Raw genomic sequence first — 21,802 nt, forward strand, 5'->3', positions numbered from 1 at the left:
CTTGACTTTAAAAGTGAGCCCCTGCATGACATTTAAAAGACAATGTCATTGACAAAAAATTTCCACACCCGTTCCATTCAAGTGCCCTGTCACAGACAAGTGTCCAATTCTTCCCATGGATGCGGGTGAACACTGAGGTCAGGATGAGGAGTTCTGCTGCACATCGACATGCAGTTCGATGGCTCCTTCTGGGAGAGCCACATACCTGGGCTGGTTACACCAAAGGGTGCAGCCAAGTGGGCGGGAAGGAGGGGACAGGCCAACACTGACTGCACAGAGCATTTCTGTGCAATTTATTTTATAATGACGTCCTCAAAATTTAGTTTAATGATAGAAATAAGCATGCCAGTAGCTGACGACAAAAGAAAGACTGAGTGCCAGTGATAGCAACCACTTGAGTACCACCTGCCCTGAAGCAGAAGAGGCACAAAGAAGCCGCAAGCAGACGGCATTCATCATTACCTCGCGGATCCGGGGGTACCAGATGTGCTCTGTATGCAGCAGCTCTGCCGTCCCGTTCACAACTGAAACATCTTGAAAACAAAAACAAAGACAAAATTTTTCTTGGCGTAACACTGATGTATTTCACAGGCAAGAATCACGTTACTCTTAAGAATTCCCTCCCTGTTTTAAGTATATTGAATAACTACCCATCACTAAAATGCAACAGCAGGGCTTACCATACTGAAAGGTGTATTCCCCAGCACTAATTTAACCAAATTTACTCATCGGCTGAGAGCTCCTGGCTTGTCATAAGCTGAGTGACTTGGTGGGGCACATCACTAGTGCCAGCCTCACACAAAGACCAAGCCTGGCGAGGAGCTAACTGAACGCCCAATAGCAAGGCTGCCTGACTAAGGTTTTAAAAACTTAGATAAAACACAGGGCCTTTCCCAGTCCCTAAAGGAAATCAGTGGCCACAAGTTAATTCCTAGGAGCAAGGGAGGAAATGAAGGCTGGAAAACTTTGCTCCTAGAACCTAAAAAGGTGACAGTTTTTTGAGAGTAGGGATAACAGGTCTGACTGATTTTCTCCAATCACGTATCTGATCTTTTCCTGACCTTACAGGGTTACTTAAGGATCTTTGCCATCACTAAGGGGAGGGAGGTGAAAGTCATTTGCAGAAAACCAAAGCAGCCAGATCCGTAAAAAGCAGAGATGTTTCAGAGAAGGTATGCTCACGCAGCAAGAGAGTGATTACTGGTGGTTTATAAAATCCACTGAAAGAAAGAGGCAGAAAAATAGCACAAATTTTCTTCTATTCCATTCCCATATTTATAAATATCATTAGCATAGAGAAATGAGATTGTTTCTGGTCTTTCCTTGCTCTGGGGTGAGGGATGAACGAGTGGATAGAGAGAGAGAGACAGAAACACAATCCACAGATTGGAGCATTCTAGGCTGTTTGTTGGTTTGTGTGTTCCCTGCCTGATTCCAGAAAGGACTTAATGCTGCAAAGGGCAGCACAACCAGGCCTCCCTTCTATATCACCTGCTTTAAAGGACCCCAATGACATATGTGGAAATAACTGCAATTACCTGTGGTGTTACATTTCCATTTATCTAAAGACAGGATGGCTCGAGCAGGGGCCAGAAATGCAAAAGCACTGGCCTGAAACAGGGGTAACCTAAAAGAAACGAGACCAAAACCATGATCACGGCATCAGGAACTACCGAGGTAGTTCACTATTTGACAGCTTAACAGTCTTTTCCATAGACAAACAGCACATGAGAAAATGCAGGCACACCTGGAAGAAAGAGCCCCAGTCTGCAAAGATCTCTGGTGCCACAAAGGCTGGACTGTCCATCCTCCCATCCTGCTGCTCTCCCCCCAAACAGACCCGGGGTGCATCTTGTGGTCAGCACCAGCACCCCAACACCAGCCCCTGCCAAAGCCACCTTTCCCCTCAGGGTGGGAGACGTCAGGCATGTGGGCATCGCTCTCCTGCAGAGCTGTGAGCTCCTTATTAAGCATGAGGGTGCATCCTCTGCTCCCCACCCCTCCGCCGCCCTTCCAATTCTTACTATATAGATATCATAGGGGGAAATATCTTCCTCTGCTGTCCCACTTTATAAGTGAAAAACTGCTTTAAATCAAAGGACAGGCTTTAAAATCATGTTAGTGATCTAGACCTATTGTGGAAAAGGAAAGCTGTGAGTTAGAAATCAACAGTAGACATACTTTGCTTAATAAAAAATAACTGTGTTCTACCCCCTTCTTAAAGGACCCAGAGTGTGCGTTCTTTCTGAAATTTCTGCCTGCACCCTCACACTAAAAGCAGAAATCCTTGAATTCCACCATTCCATTCCATTTTAGATAGTTCATGCTGATATTATAAATAATTCCAACAACCCAAATTCAAAAGATTTTTTGCAATTTTCTATTGGAATTACAGGTTTTTGGCTATCGCTGTATATGGAGGTGGCTTCTGGAGCTAATGTGAGAATTTAATCACTGTCTCAACATTGCTTTGGTGGCGGGGGTACTAAATATAAAACTGACTCCTGTTCCCAGGGTTGGGAAGTCCTAGAAATCTAGATCCTTCTTAAAAACCCCCAACCAGCCTTCTATCAATGGGATGGGGACTCAGCAGCCTTCCCTGAGCTGTCTGGTTGTGTTAAGTCCTACCCCAGGTGAAACAGGAACTGGTCTGAGAAACAGTGTGACTCTGGCTAATGGACAAGCAATTGCTGTCCGCATCCAGAGCCAGCACACACCCTCCTGAGCCAGATGAGGGTCAAGATCCTTTTGGTCTCCTGGCCATTTTTAATCATGTAGTGAACTCATGATGATGAGGCAGGATGCTGGCTCAGGCTTAGGGGCAGGCTCCACAGTACAGAGCAGATGCCTGGCCCATAGCTCTTTACCCGGGCGTGTCCTCCACCAGCCGTTCACTTATAATTACCTGCCGGAGGGGCCCAGAGCATAGTGCCTGTCAAGACTGAAAGTGAAAAGTAGGAATGTACATCCAAGGGGAAAACACCAATCTACAAAAATTCTTTAAGCACAATTTTTCAGAAATGCGCTGGAAGAACAGGAAGGTCAGCTTCTTACCAGAAATAGATGCCATCTTACATATGCGAAAGGGCATCTGTTTTATTATTTCAGAGTTCAAGCAACACATCCTAGGACAATGTTGTGTGAATGGCATCTCAAGGTCGTGCCCTTAGGAACACTGTGGTCAGTGCTGCCCTGGTGACTCACTGGATGTGGCTCTGGGTTCCACGCCTAATGATACAGTCAGGTTGGTCTCAACCTGACTGTAGCCTAGGAACTTCTCAGGACAAGCATCTTATGGTTAAACCACAACCAAATGCCCCAAGAGAATAGTTCCAATGAAGCTCACTCACTTCCAAGCAACTAGTGTTCCTCTGAACATGGATGTGAACAGAAAATCCCTATAGGTGCTGCCCCAAAGTCTCCCACCTGGGGAAGGCTGCATGTGGCAGCTTCCATGTTCACCCTTCAGCAGGCACACCCCCGGCTATCCGCAGCACTGGCTGGAGGACAAGCAGCCACTTTGCAGGAAGGAGCACAGTCATGTGGACTCCCTCGGTGACTTGCTGAAATAAGCCTTTGAAAAAGCCACAAGAAGTGCATGGGACCACGTGAAACAGGAGCTCCCCTAGATCACGTCAGCGAAAAAAGACTGCGGCTGATAAAGCACGAGACACCTCGCCTGACAGAGCTGCTTTTCTGGGTGCTTCCTCAGCATGAAGCCGGTCAGCAAAAAAAAATTGTCAACAGGGACAAGCACATTATAAATATGGAAGAATGAGGTTTTTTGCAGATGACGGTTTTTAAAGTTAGCAGTGTTACTAGATGTTGTTATGACACAGCCCACGCAGGCTCTAGACCCAGGATGGTGGAAGACCCTAAGCAGCCCCAGACAAGCCCTTACTTGCTCAAAATCCTGCTGTGGAGACACTGGCTTCCTCCTGGGCACCGAGGTGACCTGAGCCATTTCCTGGCCTCCTCTCGTCACAGGCCCTTCACATGCCTGCATTCTGCTCCAACGGTCCAGGTTCTTGTCTCTGAGCCTTTGTTTATCTCTTCTAACATTCAATTTTATTCATCTTTTGAGGCACAGAGAAAATACCACCTCTTCTAGGAAATACTCCAGGCTCTCCTTAGGATTTATGCAGTGTTCTCCTACAACCCAGAACAGCTTGGCCATGATTTCTGCAAGTCTCTCCACACCCATGTTCCCAGAAGGCTGCCTCACAAATCCCTGGGGGTGCTTGTTAAAAATGGGGATTTGCACATTTCACCCATTACTGGTTATTCAGACTTGGCTGGAGTCCTCAAATCTACATTTTGAACAATGTAGTGCAAGGTAAGGCTGAGATAAGTAAGGCTGGGGCACGAAGTACCACAAAGACTGCCAATCCCAGGGCCAGATGAAGAGATCTGTCATTTTGGTCACTTCGTGAACATTTCTTGGGTATCTGCTTGGAACAGATCCCATTATAAGCAGATATGATGATGGAAAAAAAACCACTTCCGGGCACTTGAGGGGTTTCTGAAAAGGCAACACTGATCATGGCCAAACATGAAGGGCAGAATGTGAACAGTGTGTGATGCTGTGTGTGTGTGGGGGGGGCTCTCAGGAGCGGGCACTTGGGTTAAGGATGAGAAGCACATCACCACGTCTGCACAGATATGAGTCATCCAGGCAGAGAGAAGAGTGGCTGCTAAGTAAAACCACCAATGGGCCGAGCAAGCCTGGAGAACTGAGAACCTTCACTGCAGGTGGGGGCGGTAGAGGGTCCCAGGAGGCAAATGCTCTGCATTCTTCCTGTAGGGACAAGGAAAAGCACCAGGGTCCCTCCTCTGAAAGGACCACTTAGGGGCAACTGAGAAATGCAGCCTTAACCACAGAACTTTCTCAGGTGTTATTCCGACTGGCTCCCTTTCAGTCTGCTTTGAGGACCCCTCTCATCCTGTGGTGGGGTGACCTGCCAGCCCAGGGGGTGTCCACATGCACCTGCCCCTTCTCAACATTGAAGCTGTCTGTGCTGATGAGCTACCTGCATGCTGGCCTGCCCACCTCACCAGGGGGCTGAAATCGCCCTGACAGCAGGAATTGAGCCCATTTCATCCACCACTATAACCCAAGCACCAAATTTCAATTAGTTAATTGAAGATGCTATTTAAAAATATTCTTTCCAAGGAATTTTATTAGACTAGAAATAATTTTTGTCATGCTGATTTCAACTGCAAATGTGGGAAAGGCTTTTGGTTGTTTTTTTTTTTTTTTTTTTTTTTTTTAGTAAAGAATAAAATGTGCATGGATTTTCAAGGTAACTTCCCTAGGTCCCAGGGGTTTAGTCTTCTTCTGGTGCCCTCGGGGAAAGATATTGAAAGGGCTTAAAAAGCTTAAAAGGGATGGTCTGCAAGCAACACCATGAGCAAAATATATTTGCTCATATCTTTTAATGAAAAGGAATGAAACAGGGGCCTCCCCGGTGGCACAGCGGTTGAGCGCTGGGTTGCGAAGCTGCCCGCGGCCTCGGAGGCGCCGGTTCGATCCCCGGCTGCTCCCCGGCCGCCGGAGGAGGGTCCCACATGGCGCGCAGACCTCTCCTGCCGCCCGCTGCTCCCCTCAGCAGTGTACTTCGGTCCTTCTGCCTGCTCTGCTCCCCGCTCTGGCTCTGGTGAATTCTCTCGCCCTCCCGCGCTTCTGACTGTACCCAGTGCATGTATAAACAAAACAAACAAACAAATAAATAAATAAAAAACATGCCTCTATTAAAAAAAAAAAAGAAAAGGAATAAAACAAATACAGGCCGCATCAACATGGAAGACTGTATTCTGTGCCTGGTTTCCTTGCCTTTTATAAGAAAATAATCTAGTGGGTACAAAACCATCCACTGCTAAACAGACATTTTTGTCAGCCTAAACTGCAGCGCAAGTTGAAAACCATCTCTAAGAAACATAAAACAGGCATGGTTTTCAAGAGCTATAATCTCATAATTGAATCTGTGATCAGGAATGTGTGTCCCAAGTGCCTTTAAATAAGAGCAGAACACACAAGTCTGGAAGAAAACTCTTTTCTCAATTGGTAACATTTCCTATTATTTATTTGTATGCATCTATCAGCTGAATTTGTTGGAAATTAGCTTTCATACCAAACATTTCAGCAGGCATCTCCTAAGACTAAGCATATTCTCCTATATCATCTCCTCCCACTTGTCACACCCAAGAAAGGTGACAGTAATTTAATAATGCAATTAACTATTCAGGCCATACTTCAATTTCTCTAATTGTTTATGAACAGTACTTAGTGCTCATTGCTGCCTACTCCTCCCATGCCCCTCCCCACCCCCCAATCCAACCAGAGTTCCTATATTGAGTTTGGCATCAATATAAGCCTGTCATGTCCAGATGCCCCAAGAGGTGGGGTGCGCGGCTGGGCAGTGACTGCTGGAACTTCACAAGTTCCTTTCCCTTTCTGTAATGATTATATGACCTGCAGAGTTATTCTCAGACTATGTGAATATTATATTTCCACTTTCCAATTTTATCATTCCATCCATATTTTATTGGTGTCCTTTCATCCAGCTCTTTTCCCTTTTTTGAACATCACACTGTAGACTCAGATTCCTGACTCATAGATCCCTTTTTTCCTTCAGTTTTATAATTCACTCCTGTGACTGTTCTTTTTAATAATTAAAGTGTTCCAAGTGTGTGCGAAGCAGCCTGTCCAGGCAGGATCCCATTCTTTTTGACAAAACTGCCCCTGGGTGCCCTCATTCCATGAGCAGTTCTCCGCTTTCTGGCAGATGTCCCAGGTTCAACTTGTGCTTTCTCAGTCCCAGCCCTGCAGTCAAGCTCGTTCCCAGGAACCCTGGTTCATTTTCGTGGAGAGCGTATTTAGAGAGTAAGATCTGAATACTAGTATTTCCCTGGTACAGGGGACATTTATGAAGAGATACTTTTTAATCACGGGGTCATAATGATCAGGTCAACCCAGTGTCCCTGGGTTACCTTCTTTCCATATTTGTATCTCTCCTTCTACATTAAGTGTCCTGATTTCAAAATTAAATAAACCTATTAATTTGTTCCATAACGTCGGACAGCTCAATTCCAGAATGACGCTAATGTCATCACAAACAAGACTACCAAGTTTAAGATTACTTCTGTTTTGTCCTGAGAACATAACCCATGCAGGACATGCAAAACACTCTGTTCTAAGACTGTGAATAAGTTCTTTTCTCCATATGGCTAGCAATTTGACATATAGTCAGTTAGGTTCACTTATTTCTGTGTCAATTCTAGCATTTAGTTTTAAATTATTTTGTATATTGGACATTCGTACATTCAGAGAAAAAAAATGAATACATGTCAAGAAATATACCAGGAAAATCTCACTCCCTTCCTTGCCCCCCGCCACATTCCCATTTACCCACTATAGTGATCCAATATAATTAATTTTTTTTAAGATTTATTTATTCATTTACACAAGAACTGGGGTACCGGCCAGATGTGCAAGAGAGTGAGAGGATTCAACAGAGACAAAGTGGGGAACAGAACAGGCAGACTGACGAAATACACTGCTGAGGGGAGCAGCGGGTGAGACAGGAGAGGTCTGCTGCACCATGTGGGACCCTCACCGGCCAGCCGGGATCAAACCCACGCTGCAGAGGCTGTGGACAGCTTCACAGCTTGGCGCTCAACCACCTGTGCCACCAGGGAGGCCCAATATAATTAATTTTTAACTTATTTCTTATCTATCTACCTACCTGCCTGCCTACCTACCTGAGAGGGGCACACCTTGGAGGTACTGAGGGTTCAGGTTCAGACCACCTCAATAAAGTGCCACATGACTTTTTTTTGTTTATTTCCAATGCATGTGAAATTTGTGTTTATGCTACATGCACTGTCATCTATAAAGTATATGGTAGCACTATGTATAAAACACTGTGGACCCCTCAATTAATTGTACCTGTGTACACACTGGAAAAATGGCACTGTCAGGTTTGCTCAAAGCAGTGTTGCCACAAATTCAGTTTAAAGATCATAGAGAAATAAATTCACTAGCTCCACATATACTGCATCAGTCCTGGTCCCCTGCAGCAACCAAAATATTAGCAGGCATAGAAACAGGGTATATCTGGGGGAGATCACAGAGAAAAGCTGGAGCTGAAGGAGCAAAACTGAACAGCCCCAATGAGAAGAGGGAGTGCTCTGGCCTAAGAAGGGTGGGAGAAATGCCCCCCAACACTGCTTCCTGATGGTCTCTGTGATAGGGGTGAGGGTGCTGTCAGGGAGTGCTGGCAGTGTGCCTAGGGAGCATACTCAAGGACTCACCAAGGACATACTGCTTCATGAGGCAGCCCAGTGCTGGCCACTGTAGCCCTCTGCCTTCACCTACACCTACCTGCCTCCTTCCCTTCCAGAAGGCCCAGCACAAACAGCCAGCGGGAATGTGAGAACAGGTATCAATCATCCTCTCCTTTGATGCTCATTAACAATTTTACCTTTATTACCATTTTACAGATAGGCAAAAGGGGCTTTAAGAAACCAGGCAGTTTGGCCAAAGTCACATGGTTAGAAAATGATACAAGAACAATGACACCTCCTAGGCCGAAGTTCCCTTGCATGGTACTTAGGGGAAAGAGGGGCAAAGCTCCCTCCCCCAAGGTCATCATCCACTGCCCTTCCATTTTAACACACTTCCTACATCCTGTGAGTAAATTTTTTTATTTGAGGGGGGAACCCTAGGACCTGCTATCATGTGTCTGTTTAACATGACAGAACACAAAGAGCTCACTCTCACCTCTGTTAGTTATTTTGGCAAAAATGTTCACCCTGAATCAACCATGCCTCTGGTCCCATCTTCCAGGTTATAACAAATATGGGGGAATTGTGGAATAAATCAAATACCACCCAGGAGGACACACGCAAACATATTCAGACCAACCACGTGACGACTGACAAGACAACCAGCCTGGACTCTTTGAAAGAGATGATATGAAGGAAAAAGGAGAGGACCGTTATTAAGAGACCAAAGAGACACAACAAACAAACACACCAAATGAACTTGATTGGATCCAGAATCACAGAGATGAAGGCAGAGCTGTAAAGGATATTTTAGGGATAACTTGGGAAATTAAATAAATGTGGGCTGAATATTAGATGGCAGGGAATGACTGCTAATTTGCTCAGGTGTGGTAAATGGACACACAGGGGTCCTCCGTCCGAGCCGTGCTCGGGGTGAGTTGGCGTGCTTTCTGCAACTTCACATTCGAATGGTTCCAAAAACTGCACCTTTACTCCCCCCACACACAAATACAGAAAGAAAATGCAGGAGAAAATCTCAGTCTCCCTAATGTCATCACTTCAGCCTTCCATTCTCCTTAACTTGTATCAACAGTTCAGGGCTCAAAGCCCTGACTTGAGACTTCCAGAGGTCATGAAGCTGCCCCAGCTCAGGGAGCACGTTTATGCACAGCTCCCAACGACCTCAGGGAGGTGGAGACAAAGCTCTGGCTTCAGGGCAGGCAAACTGGTTAGAGACCAGGCTGTTGAACCAGCCACCACGACTCAGCCAAGGAAGGTTCTGTGTGTTTGCAGCAGGTGTGCGATGGCCTGCACAAGCTGCTCTGGGAGCCACCCCACCTGCAGGCTTTTCTTGTGCCGCAGAGCTCCAAGTGAGGTGTCCGGGGTACACCTGGTGCAAAAGGCTGGTGGTACCCCCTATGAGAGCAGGACTTGTCTTCCTGCCACACCTCAAAGTCAGGGAAGGCCAGCAATGGTGAGGAAGGGACAGGGTCCTAGAGGACCCTCCCTCACCCTCAGCTCTGCACTGACACTGGGAGCCTGGGGTTTGGACTCTGGGAAGCTCAGAGCTGCTACCAAAACCAAGTCTACTGGAGAAGGCAGTGGCAGCCAAGGCACCAGCAGACTTCCGCAGGGAAGCAGGATGACTGCAGGCTGGCTGAACACCCTGCACTGATCTCCTGGGATTTTCAAGACTTTGTACTAATTCCTGGAACAAGGCCAAGGGGCCCGAGGGGCAGCTTGGCTTGAGATCACACATCAACCAGAATGAAAACTGTCGAAACCTCACTCAAGGGAACTCGGCAATGAAGCCCTAGATGAAAGCAAAAAGCTGGGGGAATTAATCAAGGTCAAGGGGGGAGGCGGGAGACAGAAGCAGCAGCCACATCAGAAAACTGCATCCCTCCCCGCTCTGGGAAACACTGCAGTCACAGAACTCACAACCACTGGAGCTGAAGACCACATCCTCCACTGCGGAACAGGTCATGGTCCCGTGGCCACTCTCAGGCCAGGAGGCTACACGAGGAAGAGAGAGGGTATGCAACACGCACCGCATCACACTGTGTGGCCTTATCCAGCACAGCCTGCTGCAAACACACACATTGCCTGGTGGCCCTGAAAGCTGGCTTGTGGACCTCACACTCAAGTTTGCAAAGGCATGTCCTTCTCTGTTTCCCTATCAATTTGGGTTATTTTTATGGAAGGACGCAGGCTGCCAGGAACAGCACGCCTCTCTTCTCCGGCTGTGTGATGACAGGAGGAGCAGAGACAGCCTGGCCACAGGCTCAGGTGGGAGCTTACACGGTCTCCTACCTCTGCACCAGACCTGCAGTTGTCTTAGCTCCTCAAAAGAAAAAGCCCGTGGCCAACAGCATGGCCCACGCTGGTCTCTGGCCTCGCACACCCCCTGCATCCAGAGTGATGGGGTATCAGGCCCTCAGTAAGAGGCAAATGCACAAGGAGACATGCAGAGCTTCAGACAACACAGGGAAACACTCAACCTGGACGAGTCTGAAGATCTGTCTTAGAAAGTGTGACAGGTGAACAAGTCAAACTTTTCCTTCTGCTGCTCTAAGCCTGAGCAAGTAGGTACTGAGCCATGAAGCCAACCCACCTACCGGCCCAGGCCACCTAAACCCCGCGACTGTCAAGCTGGAAGTTAACTCCCAGTGGTGGCTACATCAGTCTTTCCCTCTGGGTCCCTCCCACACCCCCAGTGTGCTCCTGCTGGGTGCCAACAGGGACACAGATCTGTATTTACAAAGGGAGTGTCCTAGGGGTGATGTTCTGCCTTTATTCTAGAGCACCTTTTGTGTTTCTGTAGTCTAGTCAATATTACAGATGTCCTAAAATATGTCTGGGATTTTGTAGAGTATGAGTAATAGGAAAAGGCCTTCAGTCCTGCTTCTTGCAAACAGAGACCTTCAAGTCCCCACAGGACACTGCTGCAAACCCCCAAGCTTCCTTTCCGCTGCCGGGTCTAGACTCACTTCAACAAGCCATGGCCAGTCCAGTTACCCAGCACCTTAGGCAAATGTGGTTCCCAAAGCAACAGGGGACTGAGTTGGTGCTTTTCCTCTTTTCCCTGAATCAGAGTGTGGGCACCACCCCATACTTCGACAGCCACAGGAAACCCATGACCTAAGACAAAGCCATACCAGTGCCCCTCCACACGCCAACCCACCCCCAAACAGCACACAGTCGCTGATGTGGTTACTGAGTGAGAAGCACTTCCCCATCTACAACTAAGCTAAGGGGGACCACTGCATCTTACAGTGCCCATAGGTAAGGGCGGGGCTTCCCTGGCGCTTCCCATGAACAGCCAGGGAAGCTGCTCTCCCTGAGCCCCTGGGCACGAGCACAGACACACGCACCTTTGTGAGCCCGCGTGAGCGAGTGCCAGCGCACACGCCGCTGCTCTACTTTCTGTCCCTGGGGGATCCCCAATTGTGTCAGGTCCCTCCCCTGCTTTCTCAGTACAACCACCACTTGGGTGGGGTGCAGGGTTAACTGCAATGATCCAAGAGGTTCTGTTTAGGTCCTGTGCCCCAACAATGGGCAAGACGGTCCTGAATGGGTACCCCGACCCCCAAGTGAGAGTACTTATCTAACAGTCCCCCAGCCCTCCCTGCGGTGTTGCCAGTAGGCCACTGTGCCACCAGGACCAGCTGGGCGACTGGTCAGGACCATATCCTTGGCATGAGACCAGACCGAGCCACACACAGTGCGTGGCTGTACATAAACACATCGCTCGTGCCCCCTTCAGATCAACTAATACTTCCCAACCACAGGCACAGCCCAAATTTACAGATGGTTTGTGCGACCAGCTCCCCGATGAGTCAGCTGTTTACAGAACAGAACATTTCCCCAGAGAACTAGTGCCTGGGTACAGGTAGGGCTCCCGAGTCAGCCAAAAGAAGCAGCTTAATCCACCCTGGCCTTGAAATGCAGAAACCTGAATCAAAAAAATGAAGATGGCAGCTCTCCTGCCCACCTGTGACTGTGCAGGTGCCTCTCTTTCTCTCCTTTTCCTAATAAACCTCTCCTTTTAAAATGTACAAAAAAGAAGAAGAAGAAGAAGAAGAAGAAGAAGATACCGCCAGTCAAATTAACTGTCTGGTTCTAAGAAAGGAACCACAGCCTCCCTGATATCCAGGAACACTCCTCCTTCCCTAGGCAGGTGAAGCTACCGAGCCCCACCCTCGCAGAGCCCCCTTCAGGTAAGGGACCTGCTCAGCAAGGTGACTGCGGGCGGCCCTGCCAAGGCTGGCCCTGCAGCCCATAGCGCATATGGCTTCATTCTATCTGCAAGGAGCGGCTATTTCCCTCCCTGGGACGCTGCCTGAGGTGCCAATCCAACACCCGACACTGCTCACTGCTGTCCCAATATTCTCCTGCCCCCTACCTAAGGGGAAAACTCCAGGTCCAAGAGAATCCTGACTCACTGGACAAGTCCACAATTCCCAAGTTGCCTTCTGTGCCGGTTCCCTCTCGCTCCCCTGCAGGAAAGGCAAAGGTTTTCCTCAGATTGTCTTCAAAGAGCAAAGGAATACGGCTGCTCCTCCCCCTGAGAACAATCCTCTCCCAGAAGATTCCACTCCTTGAGCAGAGAGCTGGGGTAAGGGAAGAGGCTGCGCAGTGAAGAGGGCAGAAGAAGGGACAGGAGAGGACGAAGCCAGCCTGCAGGAGAAGGCAGGAGGGGACAGATCTCTTCCTTCCTGGACCAGCTCCAGGCCCATGTAAGCTGAGGGGTGGGGAGGCAGAGGGGAGCCAATCAGAGCCTCAGCAACAAGGAGGGATGCACCATCCAGTGGGGAAAGACACAAAAACAAAAAAGGACAAAGTCGAATCAAAGCCACATTAGAAGAACGTACACAGACGCAGGGGCGGGAACTCGGAGGAGAGAACGCAGGCTTCGGGGAGCTGGGGGCTCCCCACAGAGGAGGAACAAGCAGGGACTGGGAGGATGCGCAGTGCATACAGGTTACTGGGGGCACAAGCACAGGCAGGGAAAACAGCAGGGCCAGCTCAGGAGGCAGCTCACGCCAGGGTGAGTTTGGGAAGTGGGTGGCAAGGCAGAGAGGTAGGGCTGGAAGGCAGGGGCACAGACAGCAAGCCTACAGACTGGCACATCCTGGTTTTTAACAGAGCGTGAAGCTGAGCACCAAGGAGGAAGCTGCAAATGCTAGAAAAACAGCACAGGGGAGTCTGGTGAAGATAGTAACATGGGCGGCTGGGAAACCAGCGGGAACCTAGTCCTGGCCTGAACTAAAGTAATGAGGGCAGGGAGAGGGTGCTGGAGCCAGGCTGACCTGCCCGGGGTGGGATGGAAGGAACTGAGAGGGAGTCTGAGTTCCCAGGTTGGACAACCAAGTGACTTGGTGCCGTCCACCAAGAGAGGGAAAACAAGGGGTTTCTTCTAGAGCCACTGAAATGCTCCCCCCATCTCCTCCCCAGGCCAGGAGTCGGACCTTCCAAGCAGCCCTCAATGAACGGCTGGCTCCATGCCTTGTGGGCCACTCAACTCAGCTTCCCAACTTAGCACCCAGTCTCACCTGCACCCAAACGTTGTCTGCAGCAAAGTTGTGATTCCCACGCAGAAGAAAATGGTCCCAATGAGCTGGCTGGTGGCCCACTGGTCGAACCCCACACACATGGCGTCTGCCAGCAGGAAGGGCACGGCGATCGTGCCGCTGAAGCAGGTCAGGTAGTGCTGCGGGCGACAGGCGAGATGGACAGAAACCGTAAGCCCCTCCTCAGCTGCTTCTGAAGCTAGCCTAACTCTGTCCCTGTGGGTTTTCATTTTTAAATAATCCACATGAAGACTTGCTTTGTTTTTTAAGGTGCACACTCATATCTTAGGCCAAACCTTATTTCTTTTTCAGCATTTCTCCTTCCTACTACATTCTCACTCACTTGTATTGTTATTTATTACTCTAGTCTGCACAAAAGGTCGACAGATACAGCATGGCCTCAAGTGAATAACCTGTCTGGGCAATGAGACGAATTCTCTTCGCATCTGAAACACCTCGGGTTGGGCTGATCACTTAAACTTGGGGACAGAGTCTGAACTAAAACCACCAGAGCAGACATAGGCCAGGGAGGTGTGTCTGGGGAAAAGAACCTCATGCCTTGTCCCCCTTCTCCACAAACCTCATTTCAAGCTGTAACTGGGGTGGGGGGATATAGAGGATGGGCAAGAACCCAAGATTCCACTTGTCCTCCCACATTGTCCCCCAACCACCCCCCGACAAATCTTCCCTAGTCTGCCTCTGCCAGAATCTGCAACAGGAAAAGCAGCTACCATTGTCAAGTTTCTCTTCCTTTAAAAATAAGACTGAAACCAACATGGCACTTTCTCAGGTCACTCCTATTTCATAGCGGAGTTGACCACACTTATGGCTGTCCAGAAATGGGAGATGAAAACTAATTCTTCTTTTCTAATTTTCTCCTTCCTCTATACTTTTTTCTGTGTCTCTTCTAAATTTTCTACTTTGAGTTACTTGCTTGTTCCCCGAACATCTTCGCTCTATTCTCTGGTTAACCTGTTTCTCCTGTTCTTCACATCCTTGCACTATTTTGAAGCTGATGTCAACAATTCCCACTCATCATTCTTAAAGAGCAACTTATAATTTTTATTGACAACTTATATAGTTGTCAATAAAAATTGAAGTTGTATGTTTTTAAAAGTCCTGATAACAGGCAATTCAAGCATCTGCTGGTGGTTATACCATAAAGGAACCATCTTACCTGCAACCCCAGGAATATGCACAGGTACCAGGGAGGCACATCCTCTATGGTGTAAATCATGTCAGACCTCTGGGGGTCCAGACTGCCAGTGCTGTCCAAGGTCTCTGCCAGAGAGCTCTACAAGTGAGAGATGGGAAAGGGAGAATGTAATTAAAGCAAGAACTGAAGTTAACTCAGCTGAGTTCAGGCCACTGTTACTAAAAAAAGGACTTCATAAAGCAGCTTCCACTCTTGTGTAAAAGTAAGCCCTGGCTACCTAAGAGGTAATGCTCAGCACACTTGTTCCTGGGCCAGTCTACCATCAGAGTTTGGGAATCAGTAACCCTTGGCATCAATTCAGCCCCCAAAGCATCCAACTTTCTCAAAGCTTCTCCCCAAGATGGGGACCTCCTGTGTGGAGAGAGATTCCTAGGTAGAGAACACACAGTGATACCCTTGGATGCATCCCTGGATGAAGAAATGTTATAAAATGCAAACAACTTTAAAAAAAAAAGATTTATTTATTTATGCAAACCACTTTCTAAAGGAGTACTAACCAGCCCTTCCCACCCCATCCAGGCCCTGCTTTCGCTTTGTATGTCAGAATACAGCCCTGAGATCTCCTACCAAACACTGCAGCTCAAACACAGTGGTGGTGACTGAGAAGGAGGAAATCCTAAGTGGAGGATCCAAATAAATGATCGATCAGGAAAAAAAAACTAATTATAATAAAGTAAAAATCAAAATCAACAAGCAACTATAAATCAGAGACATACTACTATGGGAGGGGAGGGGAGAGGGAGTAAGATCAAAACAAGGGTGGGAAGAGCACAAGGGATCATGCTGATAGTTCACGGGTGAATGGAATTTTATAGGGACCATAACCAAGATGAAAATGCATACATTGTATGCAGACTGCGTCACCTCTGAGCTTGCCCAGTATCTGGCCACACAGAAAACTCAAGGCAACACCAAGCTTTCCATGTAGCCTTGCTCTGGTAGTTAAAAATGAAAAATTATGCAAAACATATACAAAATAATTTAAAAAAACAAACTGAAAATGTGTTGAGTGTAGATGACATTTCTTTATTTCCTCCCAATCATTATAAGAATTTTTATTTGTATTTACTTTTTTCAAAAATTTTTTTATTGAATCAATATTGTTTCACATTGTTCACATAACAGAAGTGGAGGATCACTTCCAGCCCCCTCTTTTCAGGCATGGTAGCCACAGTGCACCCATCACCACCACAGGTCCTTATCCTCTCTCCTCTTGTTCTCATTTCTCCTCTTCTCTCTCCCACTCCCCATCTGGTTGCCCCATTCCACAGACAGGTTTCAAGGGCCTGTTTTTTGTGTTTTGTTTTTTTTTTTAATGTTTGGCTTTATCTGACCCCTTGTTTTGTTTTTCTATATTCCACACATAAGTGACATCAGTCAGTATTTGTCTTCCTCCTTCTGGCTGGGTTCACTTAATATTATCCTTTTCCAGCTCCATCCATGTTGTCATGAATGGCAAGAGCTTATCTTTTTTTTGAGAGCTGCGCAGTAGTCCATTGTGTATGTGTCACACGTTTACTGAAGAATTTTCAAAACATTAAGAGCGGCACGCTTTTTCCAGCCATGGTCTCCAAGATGGCCAGACACTTTATAGTTCACACACTTCAGTCAGCTTCTGCATCACCTCTGAGCTTGCCCAGTATCTGGCCTCACAGAAAACTCAAGGCAACGCCAAGCTTTCCAGGTAGCCTTGCTCTGGTAGTTAAAAAGCCCTATGAACACCTTCTCAGAATCTGAGATGCTCATCTTTTTTTAACCTAACAAAGTGCTGAACAGGAAACAAAATTAAAACATGTTCCACAAAAACAGGTCAAAATGACATTGTGACCTAGACCACATCTAACCAAACTTGAGCCCCTTAGTACATTGGGTCTGGTCCACCAAAAGCTGCTGACTCCAAAGGTTTGTCGCATAATTTCCATGCACAGGGAGCTATCTGCTTTCCCAGGATCTGGAGGCCAAATACCTTTGAACAAAGGAAGTGATGCAATTCAACCTCACCTTCTAAAGCCTAAAGGTAAATGTCTGGTGTGAGCTGACATTTGATCTAATCCAAATGTGGACTGAATATGACCTTTTTCACAGAACTTTTTCTTCAATTCAAACAATGGTTATTGACACATTTGCATTGCTGGATGGGTTAAAATAGATGGTGTGTGTTGTTTAAAATTTTGTAGGTGAGGTGGTTGAGAAGTCACACATGTGTGAGGAGTGTGATGTGTGGTGATGTGCAGTAAAGACAACCCCGAATTTAAAAAAAAAAAAAAAAAAGTTTGGCTCTTGCCCTATACCTGGGACATAAACTCTTAGCCCTTGGAACAGCCTTACTCTTAAAGATGTATTTGTTCACCTTAAGCCTTGAGTTAAGCCTTGATCCCAAATAGTTTACACTTGCAACGCAATTTATGTAGCAGCCTTGGGCCATGTGACCAGATCAATCTTTCCTATATGACCGATTCCCAGTAAAAACCCTGGATACAAAGACTTGGGTGGGTTTCCCTGGTTGGCAATACCCTGAGTATTGGCATGTATTATTTTTGGGAAATGATCTGGTTTGGGCCATAAGACTCCACTAGGAGGGCAATTAAAAACATGCGTTGGTGTCTCCTGGCCCAAGCCCTATGGACCATTTACCATTGTTGATTTTAATCTGTGTTCTTTCTCGGAAATAAACTACAGCCACGAGTATTAACAGCTTTTCTGAATCTGTAAGCCCTAGCAAATCACTGAACTCTATTTGGAAATCCTCAACACAGGTGTTGGGACTCCCCAAGCTCAGCTGATCATTCATTGACATGCTGCAACTATGTATAACTGGACTTACTACACAAGGGAAAAGCAACATCACCTTGTCTATGGCCTCACAGGAGAAAGTGTTACTGCTCACAAAGTCACAGTAAGAAATTAGAGTAATGCTACAATTACTACTGTAAGCAATATTATTCTATCAGTCCCAAAATAGCTAGTTTTAACTATCAAATGCATGAACAGAACTTAAAAGACTTTACATTTGTTTGGTTTTTTTTTTTAAGCCTGGATATGCTAAGATACAGTTAAGCACACGTATGTACACACAAAATATAAATTTCTGCTTGTGGTATTAGTGTGACACAGAGCAGGTAACTCTACCATCAAGGGGGCCAGTAGCTCCACACATCATGCTGAACTGTCCTCCCTGTGCCAGGAGAAACCTATTGGGTCCTGTGAACCCTGTTGCTGCACTCAGTTATAAATTCATGAAAAACATGACCCTCTAAAAGATTGAGAAAACAAAAAGTCTCCAAGAACAAGGTTTCTTTATAAGATGACTGTGTTAATAGTTTAATGACATCATTTTTTGAAAGACTTTTTCAACTTATTCTAAGGTCTGAAATAATCTAAAGAAGAAGAAAATGATCTGTCCTTCAAAGACTGATGAGCTCAAAACTCAGTTTCAAGCTTGGAGCCTTTAGATGGTTAATAATTTCCAATCTCTTCTTTGGTTATTTAATCTAGCCTGGTACTACTTGGTCAGCTGTAGTCCCTTTTCCTTTCAGAAACAATCTCCTTCAGAGTAGCAGCGAGCAAACTCCTATAATAAGCTAGATAGAATATGTAAATGAATGAGTGTGGTCATGTTCCAAAAAATCGTATGTTTTAAAAAGCAGGTATTGAACAAGATTTGGCTTGGAGGCTGTCATTTGCCAACCCTGCTGTAGCTTCGAATTAATTACCATAAATTGGAGTTAATACTCTCTGCTACATTTCCTTTCTCTCTTTTCACATTACTAGTGTGTATGTCTCATTTTTGTCCTTTACCCAGTCCAAGGATTAACTTCATCTGTCTTTTTAAAGTAACAGCTTTTGCAGTCCCATTACATATGGCAGATTGATTACATGTGTAAAAATACACAGGAGGTATAAATATGACACAAATCCACAAGGATAAAGAGAACAGGAAAAAGAAATGAGGTTAGCACATTTTTGGACTATGGAAAGCACTTGGATGAGTTGTGATCTATTTTGGACGGGGAAGGACAATGCCACCATGGAAGACAGAGAGGGAAGGTGTGAAGGAGACAGCCAGCTGACCAGCAACCGTCCAGAAAGGGCCTCTGCTTGGAGGCACAAGACAAGAGTGGAGATGGTGAGAGGATGAACTTTTATGCTGAAAACCAATGAGCTACCCTGTTACTCACTGCTGCAGCCAAGCTTCAAAACATGAAAGTATATTGTTCAAAGGATGTAAACCAGAAAAGCTTCAGACTTGGCAATATTACATGAGGTTAATTATAAAAGCATGAATGGTGGCATCTTTGTCTACGTCTAGAATGCCAGAAGCCAGGCTTATACCCTCGGGAGGAGACTATAAGATAGGACACTGATATGTGGAGACCCCACCTGGTTACCCTGGTTAGACCCACCAGTACACACTCCTCACTCACGAATACTACATTCGCCTTTTCAACTGTCTCACCTGAGAACAACAAAGGACATCTCCAAAATTAAAAACCAAAGAGACACAGGAAAGGATAAATGTAGTTTGAAGAAAATGTCTTGTTTTTTAAACCTGTATTTACACACAAAATATATATTTTGAACACAGGAAGGCAAATAATATTTTTTAAAGTTTAGAACAGTAAAAAAAATAAATAAGGTGTTAATTAAAAAATTTCAATGAAAGATCTGAAAGTCAAAGATATCTCCCCAAATTAACACATACAAGAAATAACAGCTTTTAAAAAGTCAGAATAAAGAAAATACAATGCACGCATTAATCAAAGAAATAAGAAATGTCCAAGAAGCCAAAAGGACATGTTTACAAATTAGAAAAACTCGGCCCAGTAGTCAGTGAATTAATGAAACAGATTCAAATATTTTGAAAACTCAAAACAATCAGCCCTATTGAGGGAGACCTTAAAAAAGAAATTGAAGGAGAGGCCAAAGGGGGAAAAAAAAATCCCAAACCATGAATTGACAGAATTAGAACAAAGTAAAAGGAAAAAGGAAATTAGAAGCACAAGAGAAACAAAAAACAGTAAGGGTCACAGGTTAGAAATGGGGACTTTAAGAGGAAAAAGAAGAGAGAAGTGATAGCTAGAGAAGGCAAGAAATCTGAAATATGCATAGCTGGAGAACCCAAATGAAAGAATAGACTGGAACTAATATTTGAAGATGTAATTCAAGACAACTTTTCTAAAGTAATATGAGCCTTGAAGGTAAACATTGGAAATGCCAGAAAAGCTGACTCAGAATGGTCAACATCATAAACACTACCAACAAAGTCACTCTGTGCCAAGGAATCCACAAAACAAACAAAAGAAAGGGGGGAAAAGATGGTGTGATTTCTTCCAGCTACATCCAATATCAGAAAACGGGAGAGCAGCAACTGCAAGTGATTCAATTATTTTTCAAATTGTGTTATGTAACTTTTCAAGCATATACAGAGATAGAAAGAATACTGAATGCCTACTCCAGCTTCAAGTGTCATCAATACTCTTTTCTTGTTTAAATTAGTCCCTACGGGCCTCCCCAGTGGCGCAGCGGTTGAGCGCTGGGTTGTAAAGCTACCAGCAGCCTCTGCAGGGCTGGTTCGATCCCCGGCTGCTCCCCGGCCACTGGAGGAGGGTCCCACAAGGCTCCCAGACCTCTCCTGCCACCCGCTGCTCCCCTCAGCAGTGTACTTCAGTCCTTCTGCCTGTTCTGCTCCCCACTCTGGCTTGGTGAATTCTCTCACCCTCCTGTGCTTCTGACTGTACCCAGTGCTTGTATAAATAAATAAATAAATCTTTAAAAAAAAATAAAAAAATAAATTAGTCCCTACCCCATTTCAACTTTACTGGAGCAGGGTAGGGGGTTATTTTAAAGCAAATCCCCAAAATAGATCATGCGTCCATAAACAAACAGGTTTATCTCTTCAGCTGATAATGACTTTAGAAAACAACCACAAAGTTCACATGCTGATCAAATTAACAATTCCTTCTTTTCAATTAAGCAGAACAGTCACAAAAATTCCATCAAAAAAGAAAAAAACACTTCATACATTACAGATAACATTTTCTGATGATACTGCAATAGACCTAAAAAATCAATAACAAACTCTTCTCCACCTGGAAATTTTTATATGCTCCCTTGAAGCACAAAGGGGATGAGGAGAAATTTTGGAAATACAATCCAAAACAGACTATTCACAAGAGGAATAATAAATTACATATTAAAATCCACTGACTACAGGCCAAGGGGTGCTTAGTGGGAAAGATACAACCTGCACACTTATAACAACAACAAAAAAAACCACGAAGCACCGCTGGTGCCTTAATAAAAGGTAGCTTAAAGAAAATCTGCAGAATTCACACAACTTTAGCTTAAAATACAAATTTCAAAATTAAAAAAAGAAGTATCGGTAACAAACTTTATGGTAACTGCAACTACACAGCTGAAACCATGAGCAGCAAAAGACTAAGCAAGAAGGGGAAATTCAAGGGGAGACCCTGTCACAACCTGACTTGTGACTGCTTTGGTGTCTCGGGATCTCTGGCTCCCAAAGCCTTGTGTAATTTTACACTGTCATTTGTTCCTCACAATCACCCTGGGAAGTTAGAAAGGCTGTCCTGACCCCACTGAGAGATAAGGGTCTAGAGACTCTGCATAGGTAAGCGACCTGCCCAGTTGCTGAACAGACAGGCTGTGCCCAAAGGCTGCATCTGCCACCACATGACAGCACCTCACACAGAGCAGAGCTGCTTTC

General features: G+C 45.7%; 1 protein-coding gene across 2 annotated transcripts in view; it reads right to left on the reverse strand.

Moving 5' to 3' along the window:
- SLC23A2 (solute carrier family 23 member 2) overlaps positions 1 to 21,802 on the reverse strand; it is a gene marked incomplete at both ends in the record, with an annotated part of 56,111 nt that overhangs the window by 21,321 nt on the left and 12,988 nt on the right. For both annotated transcript variants that reach the window (XM_084247565.1, XM_084247566.1), the window contains 4 exons: positions 463 to 533; positions 1,539 to 1,627; positions 13,842 to 13,999; positions 15,037 to 15,153. In XM_084247565.1, coding sequence (XP_084103691.1) covers positions 463 to 533; positions 1,539 to 1,627; positions 13,842 to 13,999; positions 15,037 to 15,153 — 435 coding nt within the window. The remainder of the gene's footprint in view (positions 1 to 462; positions 534 to 1,538; positions 1,628 to 13,841; positions 14,000 to 15,036; positions 15,154 to 21,802) is intronic.

This window comes from Talpa europaea, assembly GCF_964194135.1.
Source record: "Talpa europaea genome assembly, chromosome: 11".
Classification (NCBI taxonomy): Eukaryota; Metazoa; Chordata; class Mammalia; order Eulipotyphla; family Talpidae; genus Talpa; species Talpa europaea.